Source organism: Marmota monax, unplaced genomic scaffold, assembly GCF_021218885.2.
Source record: "Marmota monax isolate L192 unplaced genomic scaffold, Marmota_monax_Labrador192_F-V1.1 WCK01_AAM20220418_F8-fsc00025, whole genome shotgun sequence".
Taxonomy (NCBI): Eukaryota; Metazoa; Chordata; class Mammalia; order Rodentia; family Sciuridae; genus Marmota; species Marmota monax.
In genome coordinates this window covers 8,688,202-8,714,617 of record NW_026691950.1, presented here as the reverse complement: position 1 = coordinate 8,714,617, position 26,416 = coordinate 8,688,202, and the positions used below count along the sequence as shown (strand labels likewise).

General features: G+C 37.3%; 1 protein-coding gene across 2 annotated transcripts in view; it reads left to right on the top strand.

Annotated features, from left to right (window-relative positions):
• Corin (corin, serine peptidase) overlaps positions 1-26,416 on the top strand; it is a 291,574-nt gene that overhangs the window by 17,760 nt on the left and 247,398 nt on the right. For both annotated transcript variants that reach the window (XM_046457155.2, XM_046457224.2), the window contains exon 2: positions 17,830-17,974. In XM_046457155.2, the coding sequence (XP_046313111.1) occupies positions 17,830-17,974 (145 nt within the window). The remainder of the gene's footprint in view (positions 1-17,829; positions 17,975-26,416) is intronic.

Genomic DNA, 26,416 nt, shown 5'->3' with positions numbered 1-26,416 from the left:
GAGAACTATGAGGTCGGGGGTGGGAGAGTGAGGAAGGCTACAGAGACTGTCTGAAGTGTGAAGTCCTATTGGGCCACACATGGTATAGGTCCACCAAATCTGAGAGCCTCATGTAGTGCCAAGAAATAATTACTCTATGTGCAACCCCCTTTCTTCCCCCCTCCCCCCACATGACTTCTTAATCTTTCTCAAGATTCCTGGTTCGAGATAGTAGATGTTAGATTGGAAGGACTTAATTATGCCACTCCTTTTTCAATTATGTTAATATTAAAATCCTGTGTTCTTTCATGTGCCAGGTTATATGATAATCACAATTGCAAAGACTTACTGTTAAAAAATGCTTGCTTACTGTTAAAAAATGTCCCATCTCTCTGTGGAGAAAAGGCATAACTCTCAGTTCTTACCTAAAGACCTCAAGTTAGTTAAGGCCTGTAGAAAGCAGGAATGGTTTGCTTCCTTTGGATCCTATCTTGTAACCAGACTGTAGAATTGACCATGCTGTGTGTGCTCGGTAGATGTTAGTGGAATGGCCCAAGTAACTTCCCGTGAAGGGAGGTAGCACCCTAGAGCACACAGAAAATAATGTAGGACCTAGCTACATTTAGACAGGTATGCAAATGTCCTGAAATGCGTGAGGGAGTTCCATTAGTGAAAAGTTGTCTTGTTCAAAATGCATTATCTTGCTTTCTTTTGAACTCCTTCCTTCAGCCATCACACATTTGCTTTGGGACTCGTTTGTAATACTGTTGTTTTATCTTGGTACAAAAGTACACTCTGTGCCTGTGGGTTGATTTGTTGTAGTGTTTTTGACATGTCTGCACTACTGTCCTCCTCCCAGGGCATTGAAGGCACCCACATTGCATATCTGCGTGGAAGTAGGCTGTCAACTGCCTGAGGGCAGGGACTATGTCTTCTCATCCTCATATTCCTATGGCACAGCTGTGCATAAAATAGGTGACACATAAGCTTTTATAGAATAAACCAAATTAGCGAGATTTTAACATGCATCATTTTCTATTCTGTAATGGAAACCGCAACACAGAATTTTTCTCTATTTTCCAACTAGAATGTTCATGAAATACAGCAGAGTATATGATGAATGTTAAGTGTGTAATTCATCTTCTGGCTCTAGGTATTCAGGAAGAAATTGCTGCTTCATCTAACACATAAAATTCTTGGTTGTACTTTTTCACGGCAGAATTCCTTTCAGCAGGTGGGTTCAGTAGGTTAACTGTTTTCAACATCTGTTTATGTTTTATTCTGCATTGCGATGCCTGAAATGGATTTTCGTAGAGCATAAAATCCATTTTATCTTGTGTGCTTTCCCTGATTATTCTCAGCTGCAAAAAGTCAATATTTTAGATCTCTGCTCACTTTGCCAATCTGTTTCAATTTTTACAAGTCACAACATTTCCATTGTTATAAGATCTGTGAGTCAATTAAGTCTCTAAGATCTGCACAAATTCAACAGCCTCCTTACTGCTACGTGAAAACTAGGGTTGGCTTCATTTTGCAGTGGATTAGGTTCCTTTGGATTTTGTCATAGCTTCCTTAGAAATGAAGTAACTTATAATCAGGATGTGAAATTTAAAGCATTTTTATGAATAAAGGTCAAATATAAATTCCTGAAGGATGGCTCACCTAACCCACCCCTTTAATTCTCTCCTATAAGCCTATAAGCCTCTTTTGGTTCAAATGCATATTCAGAAAAAAATGGTCTTTAAGACTTTCCAACATATGAAGAAAGAGTTCTGATATTCTACCGGTCTTACAATGAAACTTTATTACTTTAAGGTTTGTATCTTCTACAAAATGAGAACATTGACATGTTTGAGATTGAGGGCAAAGTCGTCTCACAAACAAGACACAGAATTCTATTTTTCTGCCTTGTCAAGATGAGGAGGAGCCTATTGTTTTTTTTTCCCCAAGATCATCATCTGTAACTATTACAGAAACATCACCCTCCACCTTTCTTTACAGAAAACAGGTTTATTCCAAAGCTAAAAGGTTTTGTTACCTCTGAACACATCTCCTTGCTTGAATAAAGATTATAACTTTCTCTGGGGTATTGACTGGTGCAAATTCCAAGCTATGTGTTAAAGGGAAATTAGGACTCCGAGAACTTTCTGAATTTGTAAGACTGTGATAGGAGCAAGACATGTGTTTTTTTAGTCCTTTATTTGCAGATATGGGGAATATGATTAGGAGGATCATAAGGTCACCTGGATTTCCAGTGGTGGAGACAGCATGGCACAACCTGCCTCTGAAGCATTCCAATCTGTTCTCTCATATTTCAGACTTTAGCTGAATAATGACACCCTCAGAACAGAAACATGAGCATGGTATGCATATCTGACTATTTATTGAATAGCTATTCTCTAGTCTCCTGGACAGAATAAATACTGTGTCAATATTTGGTCTCCACACTGAGCATCCATTCTGAGATGTATGAATATGAAACTTGGGAGAGGACTATCTGGTGTTGTTATTGTGTTAACTTTCAAAGGAGAAATTGTGGGTAGGGTTGGCTTACAGAACCCATGGGTTTTGGTGTAATTGAGTAATTTCATTTTGAGAGAAGGCATGAGTTATTTGAACTTCATATGCTTCAACTAAGTTCCAGAAATTGGGATGAAAAGACTTACTGAAAACCAGATGCTTGTTCTTTATGCCTCTTGGGACATTAAAAACAAATATAACAACAAAAGACATTTGGGCATACTTCACTGAGGGATGATTTTTGGAGGCATTTTGCTTATTAGTAGAGTGGAAGTTAATATTAAGAGAATTGACAGATGCTTAGTTTGAAAAATATCTAAGTTATTGATCTCTTATCCAATACATCTATTTTTAATTCATGTCAAGGACACTTGCATGGTTGATTGGAACAGAGCAGGAAGCATTTAGCACTAGAAATCTCTCATTTTAAATGTGAAGGTAACTATTGGCTCTTTGGTGGTTGGTGGGCAGAGTCGAGATGGGTTGGAGAAGCTCCATCTCTAATACTGAAACAATTCAAAGCACATTTTGGAATGACAGTTGTGCAGAAGAATGTTCCAACTGAGTATTCAGCAGCACATGGAGCCCCAGTGTTTGCATTTTTCAGGCCTGTGAGTATATTAATATGTGACAGTGCAACATCCCAGCAGAGTTTCAGGAGAGCTTCTGTGCCTGTTCAAGCCACAGTATAGGACTGAAATTAGTGTTATTACAGGCTGCTCCCTGTTCTGTGTATTAGCAGAGTACAGATGCATTTACAGTTAATCATCTTACTACCTAAAAAACTTAGGTGCTTTTCATCTTCAAGCAATGCATACATTTGATTTGGGATTTTCTTTTCTTTTTGTTTTTACCATTGTAAGCAATTCTTTTGTGTTAGGACAGGGGTCATTGAATTCTGCCATAATTTTGCATATAACTATACCTTTTAAGACGTACCCTCTCATTTTGGTTTAAGAATTAAAAAAAAAATTTTAGTTGTAGATGGACACAATATCTTTATTATTAATTTATTTATGTTTATGTGGTGCTGAGGATCAAACACAGTGCCTCATGGGTGCAAGGCAAACGCTCTACCACTGAGCCACAAACCCAGCCCAAGAATGTTTAGATATAAGAAATTATTTTAACTAAATCTACCAGATGGGCATATAAGTTAAGATAACCTCTGGCTAGTAATGTTTGCTTACTTAAAATTCATAGACTGTGTTGACTAACCATCCTTTGTGAACTAAGTCTACATAGTTGTATTTAGGAATATGATAATTTTGATATTTAATAAAATCCATGGTATAGTAAGTATTTCATTATGCAAGTAGAATATGTGCTACTAATCAGAAACAATTTATATGCTATTTCAAGTGTGCCTGGTGTTTACTGGTAATTTAAAAATTGCTAGTTGAAATAAAAATATTAATGAATCTCTATGTTTGATGCTGAACCTTAAAAGATAGCAAGCTTATGTTGTCTCTTTGTAGACAACATATTTGGGTGAATGTTTTTGCTTCTAGAGCTGTAGTGGGCCAAGGATGACATATATTTAGCAAAACCTCAGGATGACCAGAAAATAGGTTTTTAAAAATTAGGTTATTGATTTGCTAAATAAGAACTTGGATCTCTTTTCTCTTTTCATCTTTACTGTAAAAAATAATGTTTCTTATCTCTTAATAAGCAGAATGACATCTACATCTTTTAAAACTGAGAATCAATGTCAAGTTTTTGCATGCCATTCCAAAGGCAAAATATTTTAAGCTAGCTTATAACCCCACCAGCTTGGGAAGCTGAGGCAAGAGAATGGCAATTTCAAAGCCAGCCTTAGCAACTTGGTGAGGCCATAAGCAACTTAATGAGATCCAGTTTCAAACTAAAAAGTGCTGGGGATGTGCCTCAGTGGTTAAGTGCCCCTGGGTTCAATCACCAGTACCAAAGGGAAAAAAAATTAAACTATAAAAATTGTCAAACATTTCACATTTCCAAAAATTTCAACTCATCTCTGGCAGTATTTAATAAATTGGATTCTTGATAATTTGCTTATTTTCTTATGATATTTCTATTTCCCCAAAAGATAAAAGTTCTATAATTAAATGTTCCAGATAATTAGGTTTTATAAGAGAATTAGATTAAAGTTTAAAAAAACCAGATAAATATGAAGTAGTGAGTTCAGAAAGAAATTGGAAACTACCACAAACAGTCCATTTCCAAACCATGTCTATTATTGTAGAACTGTAGTGAGTTTTTAGTCTGATCTGGGAGGAGGCACAGGGCATGGAGGCTCAGGAAAAAAATTGATTTCTTTCCCTCAAAGGGGCAGATATATTGAGGAATGGGCGCTGTCAGAATTCATGTTGAGGTCTTTGCAGTGTGGACTCTCCCAGGGTTTGGAGCATGTGGAGTAGGTGGGAGCTTAGTCTGCCTTCATAGAGGCAGAGCTGAGGAATGAAGGCATAATTCATCAGGGAACTATAGGTTCTCTAGTCACCTATTGGGTTTTAGGAAAGGAAGTTGAAAGGCAGCCTAGTTTTAGATTCTGAGTTTTTTTTTTTGTTGTTGTTGTTGTTTATTACCTTGAATAATTTTTTTTTCATTACTCACAAAGAGCCTAAAATTCCTTACCTATAATTGGGTATAGTAACAACATCCACCTCATAGAACTGTTGTGAGGGTTGTATTTCCATATACAAAGCATTAGAAGAGGGTCTTGCCCTCAGGAAGCACTATTACAACCTCCCCTAATCCAGGTAGCAACAAAGAGAATAGAAAAACCTGCCTCCTCAACCAGACCTTTCTGGAAGTCACACTTTCTGCTTCCAGTATCCCCCCAGGATCTAGAGCTTATGCCCATACACTTACATAGCTATAAGAGAGGCTGGAAAAAGTGGTCTTTATTCTAGACAGTCATTAATTTTGGGCCAGCCAAAATCTAATGTTCTGTTTGTCAGATCACAGGAGAGAATACGTGCTATGAACCAGTTAATGTCTGCCATAGCCAGCAGGTCAGATGTACTGGAGAGAGATCACTTCTCTCTGGATACTCATGGAAGGCTTTCTGAATGAGCTGAACTATGCATTCCTTCTTTAAAGATTTGGACTTATAGAGATGGATGTAAATAAATAATCAAGGATTGTGATTTTCAGACTGGGGGTTGCTGTACCCCAAGTGATTGTATTGATTCACAGCACATTGCTGGATATTTTAAAAATTTGAGGGAAAATTGAAGTAATACTTGACATTTCTGGATCATCCAATGAAATACTGACATAAGGTAGTTCACAATTTCAGCATTTGCTTCTGCTACATCCATTTTAATATTGTCCTAGCTGCATAAAGCCAGGTTTTCAGTGGTTGCTGTGTTAAAAACTGTACCATAAAAAAAGTCCATTTGGAACAGGTGTGAGAGATGTTGGTGTCTGTTCTGATTCTAAGGTTTGAGGAGTTGGGCAGTACGAAGCAGGTGCACACATCCTATTAATATGCAATTGTGGTATTTAAGAGTGCTATGAAAATAAGTTTTCTCTCAGTGTATGATTGGTATTTTTTAAAATGACTTTTAAGATTTTAGGACATAAATGCTTATAAAATTGTTGGCCCAAGCTACTCAATAAAGGGATGGAACTGTTAGGCATTTCTTTTGGCCTTTAGCCACTGTGAAAAAAAATTATGAAGAGACTGAAGTTACTGTAAACCAAAAATGTCTGGAAATCTCTAATCTAGGGATCAATAGAGCTACAAGGCCACTTTTTATAAAAAAGTCTTAACATATATGTTATACCAGAATTTTTGTCTATACTGGGTGCAGTGGCACATGCCTATAATCTCAGTTATTCAAGAGGCTGAGGCAATATAATTGAGGCCAGCCTTAGTCTCTGCAACTTAATGTGGCTTTAGGAATTTAGTAAGACCCTATCTCAAAAAAAGCTGGGGTGGGGTGGGGATATAGCTCTGTGGTAAACTGCCCTCCCTAGGTTCAATTCCCAGTACCCCCCCAAAAAAATCTATAATAAAATCCACTTTTACCTCTTATAATGTAAATTTTTCTAATTGACTTCAAAGTTCATGAAAGGAAACTTTTTTGCCAAATACATTTTTCATCTCCAAGAATCTTTGGATGATACAGAAATAGATTTTGTAAAACATGTATCATAAAAAGAAGTTATTTGCATAATATTGTAGAGGGTAATTTTTGCTTAGGTGATTTAATTTACTCATTTGTCCCCTCCTGATTGTTCAGATAGTGTTCTAAATATGGGGCAGAAAAAGAGGAGTCAGGGAGGGAATGGCTAACTGAGAATTCAGCCTCTTAAATGATACTGAGATATCATTAAAATAAAGTCTGAAAATCTCATTTGGATACAGCAACAAACACTGAGGTCATTGGCAACCATAGAAAAAGCACCAAATTGTATTGGCCACAGTTGGAAGCAGTTAGTGAGGAAATTTATACAACAAATATCAACAACTCTTGAGATGGGAAAGGGGAAAGTTATAGCAGTGGCTGAAGTGGGATGGATTAAAAATAACCACAAATTTGTGTTTTTAAGCTTGGTAAAAAGCTGATGATAGTGATATAGGAAGTGGGGAAGGATGGATGGAGGGAGAAGGAGAGAAAGAAAGAGACAGAGTTGATATGTGATGAAAAGGGGACTGTAAGACTCCTGAGAAGGGAAAAGGAGACAGAATTTGTAGCAACAGTGGAAGGATCTATCTTCAATAGGATGATCGGCAGCTTCTCTATTGGGACAGAGGAAGGTGCATGAATGAGCAGATGTGCAGGTTAACATGTAGGAAGGTGAGGCGATCTCTGATGCTTTTATTTTTATTCCTCCTGCAAAGTGGAAACTGTCTTTTTTGAGAGTGAGGCCAGAAGAGTGCGAGGATGTAGTTTGAGAAGGGAGAAAGTTTGAAATCAGCCATCAAGTAATTCTGTGGGGTGACTTTTTATAGTCACATCCAATTGTTCAGTTGTAGACACAGAGAGAGTAGTTTGTTCTATTCATCTGATATTGGCTTTTACAAGACGTATGAGAGAAAATTCCAAAGGGACAAGGAGGGTCGGGCATTAACATCAAAATAATGGTCCAAAGACTCTAAAGCAGATATGCAGGGAAATGAAAACAGGAGAAAGTTGATAGACTGGGAGAAGATTAGAGGGATAAATGGATAGCAGGGCCCCAAAGAGTCAGAGAATGGTTGTCATGACTGTAGTTGAATTAGCAGGCTAAGAGGCAAACATAATAGAGTTAAGAATATAGAAAAGACAGGGATGAGAAGGCCTCCCAAGTGGAAATAAATTGAGTCAAGAAAATGTTCTGGTTTGGTAGATTGTATTATTATATGTTATATAAAGCAGCATGATATCTTTTAAAATAAATGTAATTTTTTTTTTGTAGCAGGGATTGAATCCAGGGGTGCTTAACCACTGAGCCACACCCCAGCCCTGTTTATTTTCTGAGACAGGATCTTGCTAAGTTGCTTAGGGCCTTGATAAATTGGAGGCTGGCCCCGAACTTGCAATCTTCCTGCTTCAGTTCCTGAGTCACAGGGATTACAGACATGTGCCATCATGTCTAGCAAATAAATGTAAGTCTTGATGGGAAACGTAAGATGGCGAAACAGAGGAAAGGTGCATTCCACGCTGCGCAGTGGAGTGGGACTGAAACAACAGGTATGCAGCTTCTCAGTGAGGTAGGTGAAAGAGGGATTTCACTTAAATTTAATACTGGACACTCAAAGTGGCTTAGGGACTCAGAAATTTGGGTACAATAAACAATGAAGAACGAATACATCAGACTGACCCAGTGGCTCCCCAGGTGCTGCTGATATGGATTCACCAGATAGAGGGTTGAGGACAGGGTCTTGGTGTGGAGAAACCTGAGATCAAAAAGCTGCCTAACCTTAGCTGATCCAGAGACCACAGTGCACACTGGTGATTGAAAAGTGCACTCTGTGTCTCGACTGGCCACGGACAGTTGAGGCAGGAGCCATCTTGGGGTGAGGGCACTGTTGCTGTGACTGCAGGACCAGGAGATTAAAAAAAAAGCCACAATATCCCAGTGGATGCTTATCAAGTGACCTCGGCTGGGTCTGGTAGGAACATGAGTAAAACAGGCAGAGTAGACTGTACCCACGGAGATTCAAGTTGGAAAGACAAAGGGAAACCTGACTTGCTTCTCCTTTGTGTTGGGTGACTCACGTGACCCACTGAAGCAGGTGTGGAGTCTGAATGGGTGGGGGGAAGAATACACTCAGGGACTCATCCAAAGAAGGCTGTGCTCCTGTGCAGCAGGGAGTGCAGGATTGATCCCCACCATCCCACAGCTGGATTTCATGGGAGGCTCCTGAGAACCAGACCTTCAGAAGAGATCAGACACTGTCCATCCCTAGGGGCAGGTCCATCTAATCTCTACAAAGCAGACACAACCCAACACATCCCCGGAGTCTTACTGAAACCCCCCTCATAGAACACTGCAGAAATTATAGCCTGGAAGTGCACTGACCTGGTACAGATGGACAAGACTTGTCCCACCTCATACTGGTGAGAAGGGAAGCTGAGTCTTGTAGCAAATGACTTTGATCTAAAGCCACTCCAAATGGCAGCTCAGAGAGCAACACAAAAATAGGAAAGGGTCAACATCCTCTCCCCACCCCTTGCTCTCTCCACTAGTACATAACTCAAGAAGAACTGGAAAGAAATTGTTTGGGCATAGACAGTGACCACCCAATTTGGTCAACTATTTTAACTACCTTAGTGGAGACAGTTCCTTCATTCTTCATTAAGATTTTGGATTTTTAAAAGATGTTTTAAATTTTATTTTTGTAATCTTTCTCTGTGTGTGTGTGTGTGTGTGTGTGTGTGTGTGAGAGAGAGAGAGAGAGAGAGAGAGAGAGAGAGAGAGAGAGAGAGAGAGAGGAGGGAGAGAGAGGGAGGGAGAGAGAATGAGAAAGTGTGAGAGAGATGAGGGGACAAACACATGTATGAGTCCTGGCTGTGCTGATTAGTTCAGGGACATATGTAATACATTTGCTTCTTTTTCTCTCATTTTTAGTAATTTTAAATGTAATTATTTTTTTTTTCCTAGCATTGTTTTCTGAGGATTTAGGTTTTTTTTTGGATTGTATGTTTTGGTATGGTTTCATATTATTTTCATTTGTTTATTCTCTTGTTTCTCTTTCTCTTTTATCTTCCCCTGCTAATGCCCAATTCTATTTTTCTTTCTCCTTCTACTTGTCTCCCTCCTTCCATATAAATATCACCTGATCCCTCTCTTCTGCATTCTTTCTGTTCACTTTTTGAAACTGTAAACTCTTGCTAACTCCCTAACACATTTTCTTTCTCCCTAATTAACTGTATTTTTACCATTTTTTCAGAACTAAGTGGTTTATGTAACTCTTGTCCCCACCACTAATGCTAATACATTCATTACTGCTGTGGATGGTATAGTTGACACCTGTGGTTTGGGTTAAAGCCAGCTCTAGTTCATTGTTATTGCTTTTACTGTTGACAGTTGCTGAACCCACCATTCCTATTTATTGGTGGCAATTAATGTTGAAGATATTATAATAGGAACTGATATATAACACTGGGGATTGCTTACAATGGTTATCATTATTGTTTATTTCTCTCTTTTCTGTGAGGTGCTGGGAACATACAGAGACATTAAAAGTTCATAGGTCAGAGACTCTGCTGCTGAATATTCCCTGAAATTACTCCATCTCATTGAAGTAAGGAGAAAAAAGCTCAAAATCAACAAGGACCCAAGGACAGAAGGTCCACCCTTTGGCATCTACTCTGACATCAAAAAACAGAAGCACCCAGAACAAATAAGATAATTACACTCAAAAGGACATGTGCAAAAACAGAGCGTAGGAGAATCCACCTCAATTAATGTGCAAGTCCAAGACCTCTGAAAATATGAGAAAACAGGCAAACAAATACCCCCTCCCCCCAAAAAATCCTCAATCCCCCACAAAGGATCCCACTGAAAGTGAGATGGATGAAAGCCTAGAGAAAGATTATAAAAAATAGATTATTAAAATGTTTAATGAGCTGGGTGCATGGATGCCTGAAATCCCAGCGCCTTGAGAGGCTGAGGGAGGAGGATTGTGAGTTCAAAGTCAGCCTCAGCAAAAGTGAGGAGTCAGTCTCAGCAAAAGCAAGGCACTAAGTAACTTGATGAGACCCTGTCTCTAAATAAAATACAAAATAGGGCTGGGGATGTGGCTTAGTGGTCGAGTGCCTCTAAGTTCAATTTGTAATACCCTCCTACACTCACCCCCCAAAAAAATGTTCAATGAACTAATAGAAGATCTAAGGAAGGAATGAAGATAGGAATTACAGGAAATGAAAGACCACTTTAACAGATAAAGAAATAGTGAGAAGAAACCATGAAGAACTCCTAGAAATGAAAGACACAATCAAATTAATAACTCACTTGAAGGCATCATTAACAGATTAGATTGCATAGAAAATAGAACCTCAGCCCTTGAAAACAGAACTTCAAGCCTTGAATTCAGGGTATATGATCTTGAGTACACAGAATATAATAAAAGGGAAAATTATAGAATATGATCGGAACATATAAAAACTTTGAGACAACATTAAATGACCAAACCTGAGAATTATTGGGATAGAAGAGAATATGGAGATACAAACTAAAAGCATAAAGAACATTTTCAATGAGATAGTTACATAAAGCTTTTCCTATATCAGAACTGAGTACAAGAGGTTTATAATACCCCAAATAGACCTAGTCAAGTGAGAAGCTTGCCAATATATATAGGCAAAGACAACCACAGGCTAAATATAAAAGGATGGCAAAAAATATTCCAGGTATATGGTCCAAGAAGTAGGAGTAGCTAGTCTCATATCTGACAAAGCATATTTCAAGTTAAAATAAATCAGAAGAGACAAAGAAGGCCACTATGTCCTATAAAGGGAACAATCCCTCAAGAAGATGTAATGATAGTAAGTATTTATGCCATAAATGTCAATGCATTCAATTATATGGAAAAATATTTCATGACATTAAATCCCACATATACCCTAACACAATAATAATGGGTGATTTCAAAATACACCCTTATCACCAAGCAACAGGTCATAAAACCATAAAATCAATAACGATATCTTTAACCTAAACAGCTCTATATATCAAATGGGCCTAAAGAACATTGACAGAATATTTCACCCCCAGACAGCTGGTTACCTTCTTGTCAGCCATGCATGGATCTTTTTCTAAAATAAGTCATATTAGAGACCACAAAGAAAATCTTAGCAAATAAAAAAAAAAGATATCATCCCATGTATCCTATAAGATCATAATGGAACAAAGCTAGAAACCAACAGCAAGTAAAATAATGGAACCCACATAAACACATAGGGAGCGAACAATACTCTCTTAAATGAAGAGTGGATGGAAGAAGAAATGATTATAGAAATCAAGAAATTCTTAGTAGTGAATGAAAACAGAGATACGACATATCAAAATCTTTAGGACAATGTGAATGTAGTTCTAAAAGGAAAATTTATAGCCCTGAATGTCTTTGTTAAAAAAAAAATTAGAGAGATCCCAAATAATAAGCTGATGCTCCAACTCAAGGCCTTAAAAAAAAGAACAAACTAACCCCCAAACCAGAAGAAAACAGGAAATAGTTAAAATCAGTGAAATTGAGAATAAGAAAACAATGCACAGGTTCAATGCAGTTAAGAGTTTGTTCTTTGAAAGGATAAGTAAGATTGACAAATCCTTAGCCAAACTAAACAAAAGAAAGAATGAGAAGACAAAATCAGAGACGAAAAAAGAAATATTCCACAGACCCTTTTGAAATCCAGAGGATTGCCAGAATCTATTTTAAGAATTTATATTCCAATAAACTGAAAAATCTGGAAGACATTGCCAAATTTCTAGATGCATATGAGCTGCCCAAATTGAATCAGGGAGACACATAAAACCTAAACAGACCAATATCAAGTAATGAACTTGAAACAGCAACTAGAAGCCTTTCGAAAAAGAAAAGCCCAGGATCTCATGAATCCTCAGCTGAGTTCTACCAGACCTTTACAGAAGAACTAACATCAGTCTTTCTCAAAATTTTCCATGAAATTGAAAGGGAGGAACACTTCCAAATACATTCTATAAAGCCAGTGTAATCCAATAACAATACCAGACAAAAATGCATCAAGGAAAGAAAACTACAGACCAATATCTCTGATGAACATAGATGCAAAAATCCTATATAAAACGTTACCAAACCACAATAAAAACCACATAAAAATATACCATGTTTGAGTAGGTTTCATTCTAGGGATGCAAGGTTGGTTTGGCATACTCAAATCAGTAAATGTAATTCACCATTAAACAGAATTAAGAACAAAAATCATATGATCCTCTCAATAGATGCAGAAAAGGCCTTTGATAAAATCCACCATTCTAGGTTAAAAATTATGGAAATTGTTAACATCATAAAGGCCATTTATAACAAACCCAAAGCCATATCATACTTAAAGGAGAAAAACTAAAAGCATTTCCTCTAATATCAGGAACATGATAAGGCTGTTCACTCTCACCACTTTTATTCAATATAGTCCTCAAAACATTATCCAAATCAATCAGGTAAGAAAAGGAAACCAAAGGGAAACAAATAAGAAGAAATCAAACTATCTCTGTTTGCGGGCAATATGCTCTTATATCTAGAATATAAAAAAATCCCACCAGAAGACTTCTAAAGCTTATAAATGAGTTTGGTAAAGTAGAAGAATACAACAAGATCAACACACATAAATCAATAGCTTTTCTATGCTCCAACAGTGATTCATTCGAGAAGAAATTAGGAAAAGTATCCCATTCACAATAACCTTAAAAAATTCAACCCTTGAGAATTAATCCAACTAAGGATGTAAAAGAGCTCTCTACAATGAAAATTATAGAACATTGAAGAAAGAAATTGAAGAAGACCTTAGAAAATGGAAAGACTCCCATGTTCTTGGACAGGCAGAATCAATATTGTCAAAATGATCATACTACCAAAAGCAAAATATAGATTCAATGCAATCCCCATCAAAATACCAATGATGTTTTCCACAGAATTAAAAAAAAAACAACAATTCTTAAATTCATTTGGAAGAATAAGATACCCAGATTAGCTAAAGTATACTAAGCAAGAAAAGTGTAGCAGGAGGTATCACAATGCCTGATCTGAAATTATATTACAGAGCAAAACCAGCATGGCATCAAAATAGACATGAAGACCAATGGAACAGAAGACACAGAGACAAATCTACTTACCAGTACATATGATATTTGGCAAAGGTGCCAAACATATATCTTGAAGAAATGACAGCTTTTTAACAGATGTGTGCTGGGTAACTGGATAGCTGTATGTAGAAAATGAAATTAGACTCCTATCTGTCATCCTGCACAAAACTCAAATCAAAATGGATCAAAGGCTTAGGAATTAGACCAGAAACTTTACAACTTCTAGAAGAAAATATAGGCTCAACACTCCATCAGATAGGTGCTGGCACTTATTTCCTTAATAAGACCCCCAAAGTGCAAGAAATAAAACGAAGAATCAATAAGTGGGATGCCATCAAGCTAAAGAGCTTATGTACAGCAAAGGAAACAATTAAGGGCATGAAGAGGGAGCCTACCAAATGAGAGAAAATCTTGGTCATCTACTCCTCCAATAGGGGATTAATATCCAGGATACACAAAAAACCCCAAAAAACTTAACACCAAAAACAAAACAAAACAACAACAACAAAACCCCACAAAAAAACAAAAGAAAGAACAATACATACTACAACAATACATTAGCATACTACAGTGACATAGCTACCTCAATGTTTATAACAGCATAATTCAAAATAGCTGATTTATGGAGTCAACTCAGATGTCCATGAATAGATGAGTGGATTAAGAAATTGTAATATATATATATTTTTTTTATATTACTCAGATATATTACAATTATATATATGTATATACATATATGTGTGTGTTTGTGTGTGTGTGTATTTATTTCTCAGCCATAAAAAAAGAAAAAAATTATGGCATTTTCCAGTAAATAGATGGAAATGGAGAATATTATGCTAAGTGAAATTAACCAAACTCAGAAACTCAAAGGTAAAATGTTTTCTTTCATATGGGGAAGCTAGAGTAAAATGAAGGACAGGGAGGGAAGGATAGGAAAATATAAAGAACCAATCAAATATAAATTAACAGATGAGCCAAAGAAAATCTAATAGACTAGAGATTATAATTTGCTTCCTTGAAATATAGTTATATTATTTATGTATACATCTATCTTACAAGACTGTGAGCTTTCAAGGGATAATTGGTTTGAAATCATTGTTATATCCACCACTATACTTCATTTTTTGTTTTTCTGTTTTGGTACTGGGGATGAAGCTAGGGGGGCTTAACCACTCTTTTAGTCAGCTATTTCACTGCTGCAACTAAAAGACCTGACCAGCACAACTATAGAGGAGCAAAGGTTTATTTGGAGGCTCATGGTTTCAGAGGTCTAAGTCCATGGATAGCTGACTCTATTCCTCAGGGCTCAAGGTGAGGCAGGACATCATGGCAGAAGAGTGTGGCAGGGGGAACCAGCCTTCAAGGTGATCAGGAAGCAGAGAGAAAGCCCACTGTCTGGCTATAAAATATGTACCCTATAACCATGCCTCCAATGAACCATTACCTCCAGCCACACCCTAACACTTCAGTTACCAGTTAATCCTTATCAGGGGATTAATTCACTAATGGGGGTCAAGACTCTCACAACCGAATAATTTCTCCTCTGAACCTTGAGCATTGTCTCACACATGAGCTTTTGGGAGATAACCTCACATCCAAACCATAACAACCATTGAGCCACATCCCTAGCCCTTTTTTTTTGTTTTGAGACAGGGTCTTGCTAAGTTGCTTAGGGTCTCTGTACGTTGCTAAGGCTGGCCTTGAATTTGTGATCTTTCTGCCTCAGCCTCCAGAGTTGCTGGGATTACTGGCATATACCACTGTGCCTGGCTTTCATCACTGTTCTTCTTATGATTATTAGGCATTCCATATCTAATTGTTGAGGAAGTGAAGTTAGTTGATTCTTCCACGCTCTTAACCTTCAGTCCCATACTTGTTTTTACTGGGGAAATATTACCTACAAGACTCAAAGGGTACTGTCAATCTAATGTTGGTGTTGTAATCATTGTGCTATTGCAGATCTCATATTATACTGTGTCAATGTCAAGTCTTCTTGAAGATCAATTGTAAATTAATTCTGAATGATCTCACATTGGCTGATACCTTAAACCAGGTATACAGAGGGAATGAGCCAGGAAAGACATGAACCTAAGAAATCAAGTCCTTGCAAGCCAACATCCCAAGTTCTTTCAAATAATGTCTCTCATGGAGAATTCTTAAAATCACAGATGTTGTTACCTTTTGTGATAAACACTGCTTTAATGTGTGTCAGTGAACAAGTCTGATTCTGATGAAGGAGGAATAAAACAGAAATGGAGTATCACCTGTGTGTGCCTTGCAACTTGGAAGGACCTATCAAGCTTGTCTTTGTGTTTCCTTTGCATTTCTTTGGGGAATGGTCATGGACTGTCCTGGAAGTTCTGACAATATTAGAGGACCATTGTGTTAGAATATCTTCTTGGTTATTATAAGGCTTTGCCTCAAAGGTCATTCCTTTTTTAAAAAGTTAGATATTTATTCCAGAGGAAGAACTAACAACATCAGGTAATGTTTGGGATAAGTTGATGATTGCTATGATTTGGTTATGAGGTGTTTGTTCCCAGAAGCTCATGGTGAGACAATGCAAGAAAGTTTAGAGGTGAAATGATTGGATTATGAGAGCATTAATCTAATTGGTGCATTAATCCTGTTAGAGATTAACTGGGTGGTAACTGTAGACCTGTAGGGTGTGACTGGAGGAGTTAGGTCACTCAGGGTATACCTTTGGGGTTTATATTTTGTTACTGGTGAATGGAGATCTCTCTCTCTGCTTCCTGATTGGCACATTCTGACCTCCTTTCCTGTTCCACACCTTTCTGCCATGACGCTCTGCCTCACTCAGGTCCAGAGCAACAGAGGTGGCCATCTGTGGACTGAGACCTCTGAAACTGATTCTCAAATAAACTCTTCCTCCTCTGTGTCATTCTAGTCGGGTCTCCCAGTCACAGCAATGAAAAAGATGACTAAAGCAATGAAGGACGAGGGAGGAGTCTCTAAATTTCAGGAATAGTGGGGTTTCTGTGAACACACAGAGAGGTCAGGAGAGAAACTAGTTGGAGATAGAGAAATAGAAGAGATTAGTTTTGGTTCTGGACATGTTGAGAAGAGCTGCTATTGTCCACAAAGCACATGAACAGTGCAGTATAACTCCAAGGGAAGTTGAGGACTCAAGAGAGGCTGAGAAGAGAGTACGCAGAGGTGATAGCTCAAGCTTTCAAGCTGTCCGAGGAGAAAATGCAGAGTCAGAAGTTCAAGGGGGAATCATGAGACATGCTTTTACTAAGGGGTCCAGAGGAGTGGCTTATAGTGACTCAAAGCACTTTTAGAGCCATCTTAGACTTCTGATGAAATAGTTGCTGCCCTCAGCTAGCCTTTTCTAATAAACCAATCTCCTGACATAATTTTTGACAAGATATTGAACTAAACCCAATTTGACATATTTGACAAGAACTTTATCTGAACTATCACCACCCCATCATCTTCTCACAACAGGTGGGCTCAGGGGCACTGTGGACCCCTGAGAATGCCCTTGGAGTTGCTAGTATTTAACTGGCAAACAGGACAGTCTCTTCCTCATGATTCAACTTGTCACTAATTATATGAAAAGTACCAGTTAACCTTGCTGAATTATTCATGTCCAAAAACTTATTTCATCCAGATTTATACAGATTTGGGTTAGAACTAGTGAGACAAGTGAGAATGAAATCTGCTTATTGTCCTGTCTCCACCTATTCACCAGTATTTTATCATTGTATATAGAGTGTTTGCTTAAAGCTCTGGGTCAGGGTGAATTCTTGTCACATAATCCATAGTCTTTTGGAATGATGCAAACAAAAATTCAAATTGGAAAAATCAGTGAGCGTTCATCTGCTTTTGAAAAAAATGTTTCAAAAATAGGTGATTTTTGCTCTACCCACATACAGCTATTTGTTTATGAGTGTGATTTTGTGACTAACCTCATTTCACGCCCTTATGTACACTCAATAAAATCTCTTACGAATGTTGCTCTGAATGGATGACTATAATCTAAAATTTCATAGCACGCATTGGTTGATTTGTAATATTAAAACCATGTTTCATCTTCCTCTTTTACATTAGGTCTTGGGAGCTGATGACAATAACATGGGAGATGGCTGCTCACAGAAGCTGGCCACAGCTAATATCCTTCGCTTTTTGCTGCTGGTCCTGATTCCGTGCATCTGTGCGCTCCTTGTCTTGCTGGTGATCCTGCTCTCCTTTATTGGTGGGTGATACCATTATTAAAGAAATATTAAGTCAAAATTAAGATTAGAGTGATTTAGAAGAGTGATTTCTACGTACCACTAAGATAACCTAATAAAAAGATGGTCTGTGGATTATTGTTGGCAAAATATTCAACCACTGTAATCACTTTACTGGTAATTATTCTTAATACTAATTAATGGGTTAATTAGTAAAACCATTTTAAGGAGTGATTGCTAGGTGACATGCACATTGAAAGTCCCTGTAAACTCAAAGGCTATAGTTAGTTTTTTCTTTGGTGCTCACATTGATGTGGAGAAGATGACATGAGACAAGACAGACTTTGTTGAAGATAGGGCAGCAAGAGAAGGCCTCTAGGGGAGAAAGCATGTTAACATTTATAATTAAGTTAATAGAAATTCAGGTGACGTAAACAGAGAAAATAGCAAGTGCAAAAGTATAATCCCATGAATGATGGAACTGGACTTATGAACCTGGGCGAAAATTTAGCAGGAGTGTGAAATGCAGCTAGATTGACAAAGTTTGAATGACTTAGGAGCTTGCAGATCACACTACGGCATTTGGGCTTTAGCATCCAGAACATTGGTTTTTAAGCTCCGTTCCATGGAACCCAGGTTCTAAGGAATATTGCACCAATGTTTGCTTTGATTTTCATTTTTAAAAATAGAACTTAAGTACATACTCGAGATATTACATTCTAAATTTTGACCAAGCAGTGGCCAGCAACCAAGTAATAATATGTGCTGACAGGTTAATTCACAATTCACTTGTATTTGTATCTTGCTATCTCTCTTTAAATGAATTATACCCATAATTTGAAAGGTGAACTGTTGGGAAAAAACAGCAAACTATTACCATTGGTAGCTACCTAATGATATAAATTAGAATTTTTGAATGCATGCAATTAGATAAAGTAGAGAAATAAATGGCAGAATGATGCTGATCTAATTCCACTACTAATGATTTATTTTTATTTTTATTTCATAAAAACTACCCATTATTTTCTCATTGATTGATTTATTTTCTCATTTATTGAATGAATAAGACATTAATGTCAGCAAAATAAAGCTCCTATTTATTTGTAGATATTAGAATCTTTTTTTTTTAAAAAAAAAACTCCCCCCCCTTTTTTTAAATGGACACAGTAGCTTTATTTTTGTTTATTTATTTATTTTATATGTGGTGCTGAGGTTTGAACCTAGGGCCTCACACATGCAAGGAAAGTTCTCTACCACTGAGTCACAACCCCGACCCTGATATTAGAATCTTATATGTTATTTATATGAAAATAATACAGTTGAGCTTTGGTATCCATGGAGAATTGGTTTCAAGACTTCCCTTGAACACCAAACCCCACAAATGCTCAAGTCCTCTGTGTAAAATGGCATATATATATATATATATATATATATATATATACATACATACACACACACACACATATATATATATGAATTTATTTATATATGTATTATGCAAATACATGCGTATATATGTATATATGTATGTATATATATATATTTATTTTTTGGTATTAGGGATTGAACCATATTATTAGGGAATAAGAATTTTTAAAAGTTTTGTGTGTTCAGTACAGATGCAGTTTTCCCCTTAGTATTTTCCATTGACAGTTGTTTGAATCTGAGGATGTAGAACCCATGGACAAGGAGGGCAGACTGTATTTATTTGCTGCAAAAGTGCTTGAAAATCACTGTCATGGGTGGTGAGTAACAATTGGAGGATGTTTCCAAGAGGAGAAATCTGATCATATTTGCATTTGCAAAAGGCGGTAGAACTGGATAGAAGGAAATGAAGGCAGAGAGCTCAGTGGGGTCTCTAGCTATGATCTAAGCAGAGGGTGATGAAAGTTTGAAATAAGGCATTGGTAGATTTAAAACAACATAAATAAATATTTGCTGGGTTTTGGAGCGAGGGAGGGGGAAAAGTCAAAGCTGACTCCTGAATTTCTGGCATGGGTATCCAGATTGATTTTTAGTGTCATCTGTTAGTGTAGGAAGTAAAGGTGGAGAAATCTGATACAGGTGGATGGAAGGCATGTTGGAGGTTTGGTTTGGACTTACAGACATTGTGGGACAAGCAAATACAGTGGAATCAGGGTAAGTGCATTTATCCTGAATAAATTCGACAGGCGAGGCTAAGAAATGGAGGACATAAGAGTTCCAACATGTTGCTTCCTAAGGGAATTCAAAGAGAAACTGTGACCATGATATTTGGCTTATTGGAATTTAACTCACACCCTACTGTTGAGGTCTGAAGTGAGAGGCATCCAGGGAGGGAGCCTTAGGGGCAGTTAAGAACATGGGAGTCTCAGTGGTGGTGAACGCTGCAGGAATCTATGAACTGTAAGAGAAAACCTATTGATTAAAATGTGAGGGGCAAAGCTTTGGAGAATGCCAGCACTTCAGGGGTAAACAAAGAAAGGAGGGAACAAGAGATAAAGGAAGAATGGTCAGAGAAGAAAGAAAGGAATCTGGAAATACTGGATTTCACATAAGTCAAGGGAGGTGAGACCGAATTGGGTAACTAAGAAGGAGGATAGAAAAAGTGCCTCAGCCCAACCTCATGGACTGTCCCCTGAGGTTGCCCAGTGTGTTTTCCTGGCCTCTCCCTCTGTAGTGCCAAGTGGTCTGCTCCCAGGCTAATGGCGGTAAACAGCCTGAAGTGCACCTCTGCTCTTCCTTTCTTCCAGGAGTCAGCTCCCCTCCAGACTTGGCCTTTCTTCCCTCTCTGGTACCTCATGGTGGTCACTTTTAAAAATGTCATTCTGTGTTTGTACTTGTGATCTCTGGGAGGATGTATCTGGTAGTAGTTTTCTCAGACATACCACTGTCCTCTTTAAATGTTGAATTGTCATGACACTACCACAAACTCTGAAGAATATTTTCTTTCATTCTCATATCTTGTGCTAAAAACCTGTAGGACATTTTTAAGAGCCTTAGTGTTTAGAAGCTTCTGAACAGAGGGCAGAGAAGGGATGCTACCAGTGCTTTCTGTGGGTGATTTTTACTTACTAAATTTTAAAAAAATTATAGCTTTTTGAAATATAATATATTTGAAATATAATATATATATATATATATATATATATATTACACAATTCGACCATTTGAAGTATACAGTTCAGTGGTTTCTAGTATATTCAGACATCTGTAGAACATTTTCATGACCTCATAAAGAAACTCCTCTTTCCTCACCCCCTGGTCCTTGCGTAAACTACCACTGACCTCTTTTCTGTCTATGAATTTCCCTCTTCTAGACATTTCCTATGACCATATGTGGTCTTTTTTTAATATTTATTTTTTAGTTGTAGTTGGACACAATACCTTTATTGTATATATTTATTTTTATGTGGTGCTGAGGATCGAATCAGCGCCTTGCATGTGCTAGGCAAGTGCTCTACCATTGAGCCACAACCCCAGGCCCCCATATTTGGTCTTTTTGTGACTGGCTTCTTTAACTTCATGTAATGTTTTTAAGGTTCATGTAAGTGGTAGTATGTATCAATACTCCATTCCTTTTGATGGCAGAATAATATTCCTTTGTATAGATGTAATGCTTTTTGTTTTTTAAAATCTACTCCTCAATTGATGTACATTTAGGTTATTTTCATTTTCTGGCTATTATGAGTTATCCATTATCCTGCTATAAATATTCATATAGTTTCTGTGTGGACATACATTTTTATTTTTCTTGAGTATGTATCCAGAATGGGATTTCATATTGCTTATATATAGGATTAGGAAGACTACTAATTTGTAACCAGGGCCTAAATTCTATTTTGTTTATACTTAGGTAAAGTTTAGAAAGTAGGAGAGTTTCCCCATGCATCTTTAAGGCATTCTTTTCATAAATTCTTTACCAAATGATTTGATATAGCCATATTGAAGTAATATCTGTCCAAAGAATAATTTCTTATTTTATAACCCAGATGTTTATTGCTATATTGAAGAATATGACCATTTTATATCTATGCTTTAAAAACCTCATTAAATTCTTCTTACTTTTAAAAATATCCTGTTTGTTTTGAGTTTGTCACTCTATGCTCTCTCCTGGGCACATGAGGGATGCTAAGGGGTCCTGAGATGCCAATTGTATACAAATAAAAGCGGGAGTTTGTGCTTTGAAAAGGCAGAGATAATGATGAGAGGATTATTGATTAGGAAAAGATGATGAAAGCCTTACAAACAGATGGAATACGTGTCTGCAATTCATGTGTTTTGGCTTGTCCCTTGCATAAAATCAAGATGGTAAAGATTTCTCAAGATGAGCGTTGAGAATTTTGAATAATATTGTTGCAGCAGGGTCCAGAAGACAGAAGCAACACATTGTTTCTGACCCTAACCCCTCAACTAGAGCTACAAAAGTTTGGTTTAGTTTCATATTTCTAAACTTGACAGGCATTCAAGCTGTCTGTACGCTTCCAAAGATTTGGACTGTAAAGTAAGGAATCAGGTTTTTGAAAGGAGTTGAAAGGGAAGTAGAGAAGGAAGAAAGTTCACTATATGTAGGGTCTTGTTTCCTTGGTGACTGAAATGGTGATAGGACATATGACACAGAAGAAATGTGTGGCTTGGTATCAGAAGGTCTAGGTTTATGCTGTTGGTCTTCATTTACTGACATGTGACTTCAGATAAGAGGCTTCTCCTTCTCTTTAAGTTGGGAAATGATTCCATCATTTTACAGAATTCTTGTGAAAGTTAAATGAAATATTTGTGAAAATATTTTTTTTCAATTATAAAGTTTATTATGAAGGTAAAGAATTTGTTTTTATCTGCTTATGAATAATTATTTTTAGATGATTCTTTCAATAGTCTTATTATAGTCAAATAACAACTGATTAATATATGTCTGTCTCATTTTAACTCTATCTATAAAAATTAAAACTTTGTACTGTGATTCATTGTTGTATTCATCCTGTAATCCACAAACACATAACCCCACAGCCAGTATATTATAATTGCCCATAAAAAAGCTAGGAGGAAATAAAACTGCCTGACTTTTGGATTTTCAATGTGATAGCAAGTTTTACTTGACTTTTATGCTTAGGACTGAGCCTGACTTTCATTGACCAAGTCATTTCTTATAAGAACTAAGCCTAGAGCAGTTTGAATTGCTATCACCTGACTGTACGTCAGCTTATGCCATGGGGACTGAACTGGTGCCTGCCCTGAATTTAATGTGTTGTATATAAAATATATATTACAATACAATAATGTATCGTGTATAAATACAGCCTATAAATAAATGGTAAAACATAAACATATTATCATGTGATGTTTAAGGTAAAATCATTTTGATATGAAGAGCAACATTTAAAATAAATAAAGTGGTAGCTATAAGTTGATGCTGTTCATTCCTTTAATGAACTTTTTTTGAGTGCCTGTTCTGTGTAACACATTGGGCCGAGGCATTGAGCACAGCATTCAATAAAGCCCCCTGCAGGGATTGCACAATTCTCCAAGGGAGGAAGGCATTCAGCATGATCACACTGCAATGTGAGCTTATGGCGAGAACTGAACCTGGGCTGAGTGAGGGATGCCTCCTGGAGGAAATAACACTTTATTTTTTAATTCTTTTTTTTTATTAGAATAGTAAAGTTGTACATAATGGTGGGATTTGTTGTTACATGTTCATACATGTGCACAAAATAATAATATAATTTGGAAGTTAGTCTTTGGAGCCAGGGCGACTCCCAACAATGTGTATTGGAACAAGGCTGAAATGAGGAAGCTATGCTTTCTCTCTGTTTACATCCATTTTTGATGAGCATGTTCTTTGTCGCTTGGCATGGGCCATGCTGCCTTCTCTCCAGGTGTGCTATCCAACTAGCTTGCTCCAACAACTAGCTTGTTGATCACTCCTTGCTTTTTTTTTTAAATTTTTTATTGTTGGTTGTTCAAAACATTACATAGTTCTTGATATATCATATTTCACACTTTGATTCAAGTGGGTTATGAGCTCCCATTTTTACCCCATATACAGATTGCAGAATCACATCAGTTACACATCCATTGATTTACATATTGCCATACTAGTGTCTGTTGTATTCTGCTGCCTTTCCTATCCTCTACTATCCCCCCTCCCCTCCCCTCCCCTCCCCTCTTCTCTCTCTGCCCCCTCTACTGACATTCATTTGTCCCCCTTGTATTATTTTTCCCTTTCCCCTCACTTCCTCTTGTATGTACTTTTGTATAACTCTGAGGGTCTCCTTCCATTACCATGCAATTTCCCTTCTCTCTCCCTTTCCCTCCCACCTCTCATCCCAGTTTAATGTTAATCTTCTTCTCATGCTCTTCGACCCTACTCTGTTCTTAGTTACTCTCCTTATATCAAAGAAGACATTTGGCATTTGTTTTTTAGGGATTGGCTAGCTTCACTTAGCATAATCTGCTCTAATGCCATCCATTTCCCTGTAAATTCTATGATTTTGTCATTTTTTAATGCAGAGTAATACTCCATTGTGTATAAATGCCACATTTTTTTTATCCATTCATCTATTGAAGGGCATCTAGGTTGGTTCCACAGTCTTGCTATTGTGAATTGTGCTGCTATGAACATCGATGTAGCAGTGTCCCTGTAGCATGCTCTTTTTAGGTCTTTAGGGAATAGACCGAGAAGGGGAATAGCTGGGTCAAATGGTGGCTCCATTCCCAGCTTTCCAAGAAATCTCCATACTGCTTTCCAAATTGGCTGCACCAATTTGCAGTCCCACCAGCAATGTACAAGTGTACCCTTTTCCCCACATCCTCGCCAGCACTTGTTGTTGTTTGACTTCATAATGGCTGCCAATCTAACTGGAGTGAGATGGTATCTTAGGGTGGTTTTGATTTGCATTTCTCTGACTGCTAGAGATGGTGAGCATTTTTTCATGTACTTGTTGATTGATTGTATGTCCTCCTCTGAGAAGTGTCTGTTCAGGTCCTTGGCCCATTTGTTGATTGGGTTGTTTGTTCTCTTATTGTCTAATTTTTTGAGTTCTTTGTATACTCTGGATATTAGGGCTCTATCTGAAGTGTGAGGAGTAAAGATTTGTTCCCAGGATGTAGGCTCTCTATTTACCTCTCTTATTGTTTCTTTTGCTGAGAAAAAACTTTTTAGTTTGAGTAAGTCCCATTTGTTGATTCTAGTTATTAACTTTTGTGCTATGGGTGTCCTATTGAGGAATTTGGAGCCCTACCCCACAGTATGTAGATCGTAGCCAACTTTTTCTTCTATCAGACGCCGTGTCTCTGATTTGATATCAAGCTCCTTGATCCATTTTGAATTCACTTTTGTGCATGGCGAGAGAAAGGGATTCAGTTTCATTTTGTTGCATATGGATTTCCAGTTTTCCCAGCACCATTTGTTGAAGATGCTATCCTTCCTCCATTGCATGCTTTTAGCCCCTTTATCAAATATAAGGTAGTTGTAGTTTTGTGGATTGGTTTCTGTGTCCTCTATTCTGTACCATTGGTCCACCTGCCTGTTTTGGTACCAGTACCATGCTGTTTTTGTTACTATTGCTCTATAGTATAGTTTGAAGTCTGGTATCGCTATACCGCCTGATTCACACTTCCTGCTTAGCATTGTTTTTGCTATTCTGGGTCTTTTATTTTTCCATATGAATTTCATGATTGCTTTCTCTATTTCTACAAGAAATGCCGTTGGGATTTTGATTGGCATTGCATTAAACCTATAGAGAACTTTTGGTAATATCGCCATTTTGATGATGTTAGTTCTGCCTATCCATGAACAGGGTATATTTTTCCATCTTCTAAGATCTTCTTCTATTTCTCTCTTTAGGGTTCTGTAGTTTTCATTGTATAAGTCTTTCACCTCTTTTGTTAGGTTGATTCCCAAGTATTTTACTTTTTTTGAAGATATTTTGAATGGAGTGGTTGTCCTCATTTCCATTTCAGAGGATTTGTCACTGATATACAGGAATGCCTTTGATTTATGCGTGTTGATTTTATATCCTGCCACTTTGCTGAATTCATTTATTAGCTCTAATAGTTTCTTTGTAGACCCTTTTGGGTCTGCTAGGTATAGAATCATGTCATCTGCAAATAGTGATAATTTAAGTTCTTCTTTTCCTATTTTGATGCCTTTAATTTCTTTCGTCTGTCTAATTGCTCTGGCCAGTGTTTCGAGAACTATGTTGAACAGAAGTGGTGAGAGAGGGCATCCCTGTCTTGTTCCAGATTTTAGAGGGAATGCCTTCAATTTTTCTCCATTCAGAATGATGCTAGCCTGAGGCTTAGCATAGATTGCTTTTACAATATTGAGGTATGTTCCTGTTATCCCTAGTTTTTGTAGAGTTTTGAACATAAAGGGATGCTGTACTTTGTTGAATGCTTTTTCCGCATCTATCGAGATGATCATATGGTTCTTATTTTTAAGTCTATTGATGTGGTGAATAACATTTATTGATTTCCGTATATTG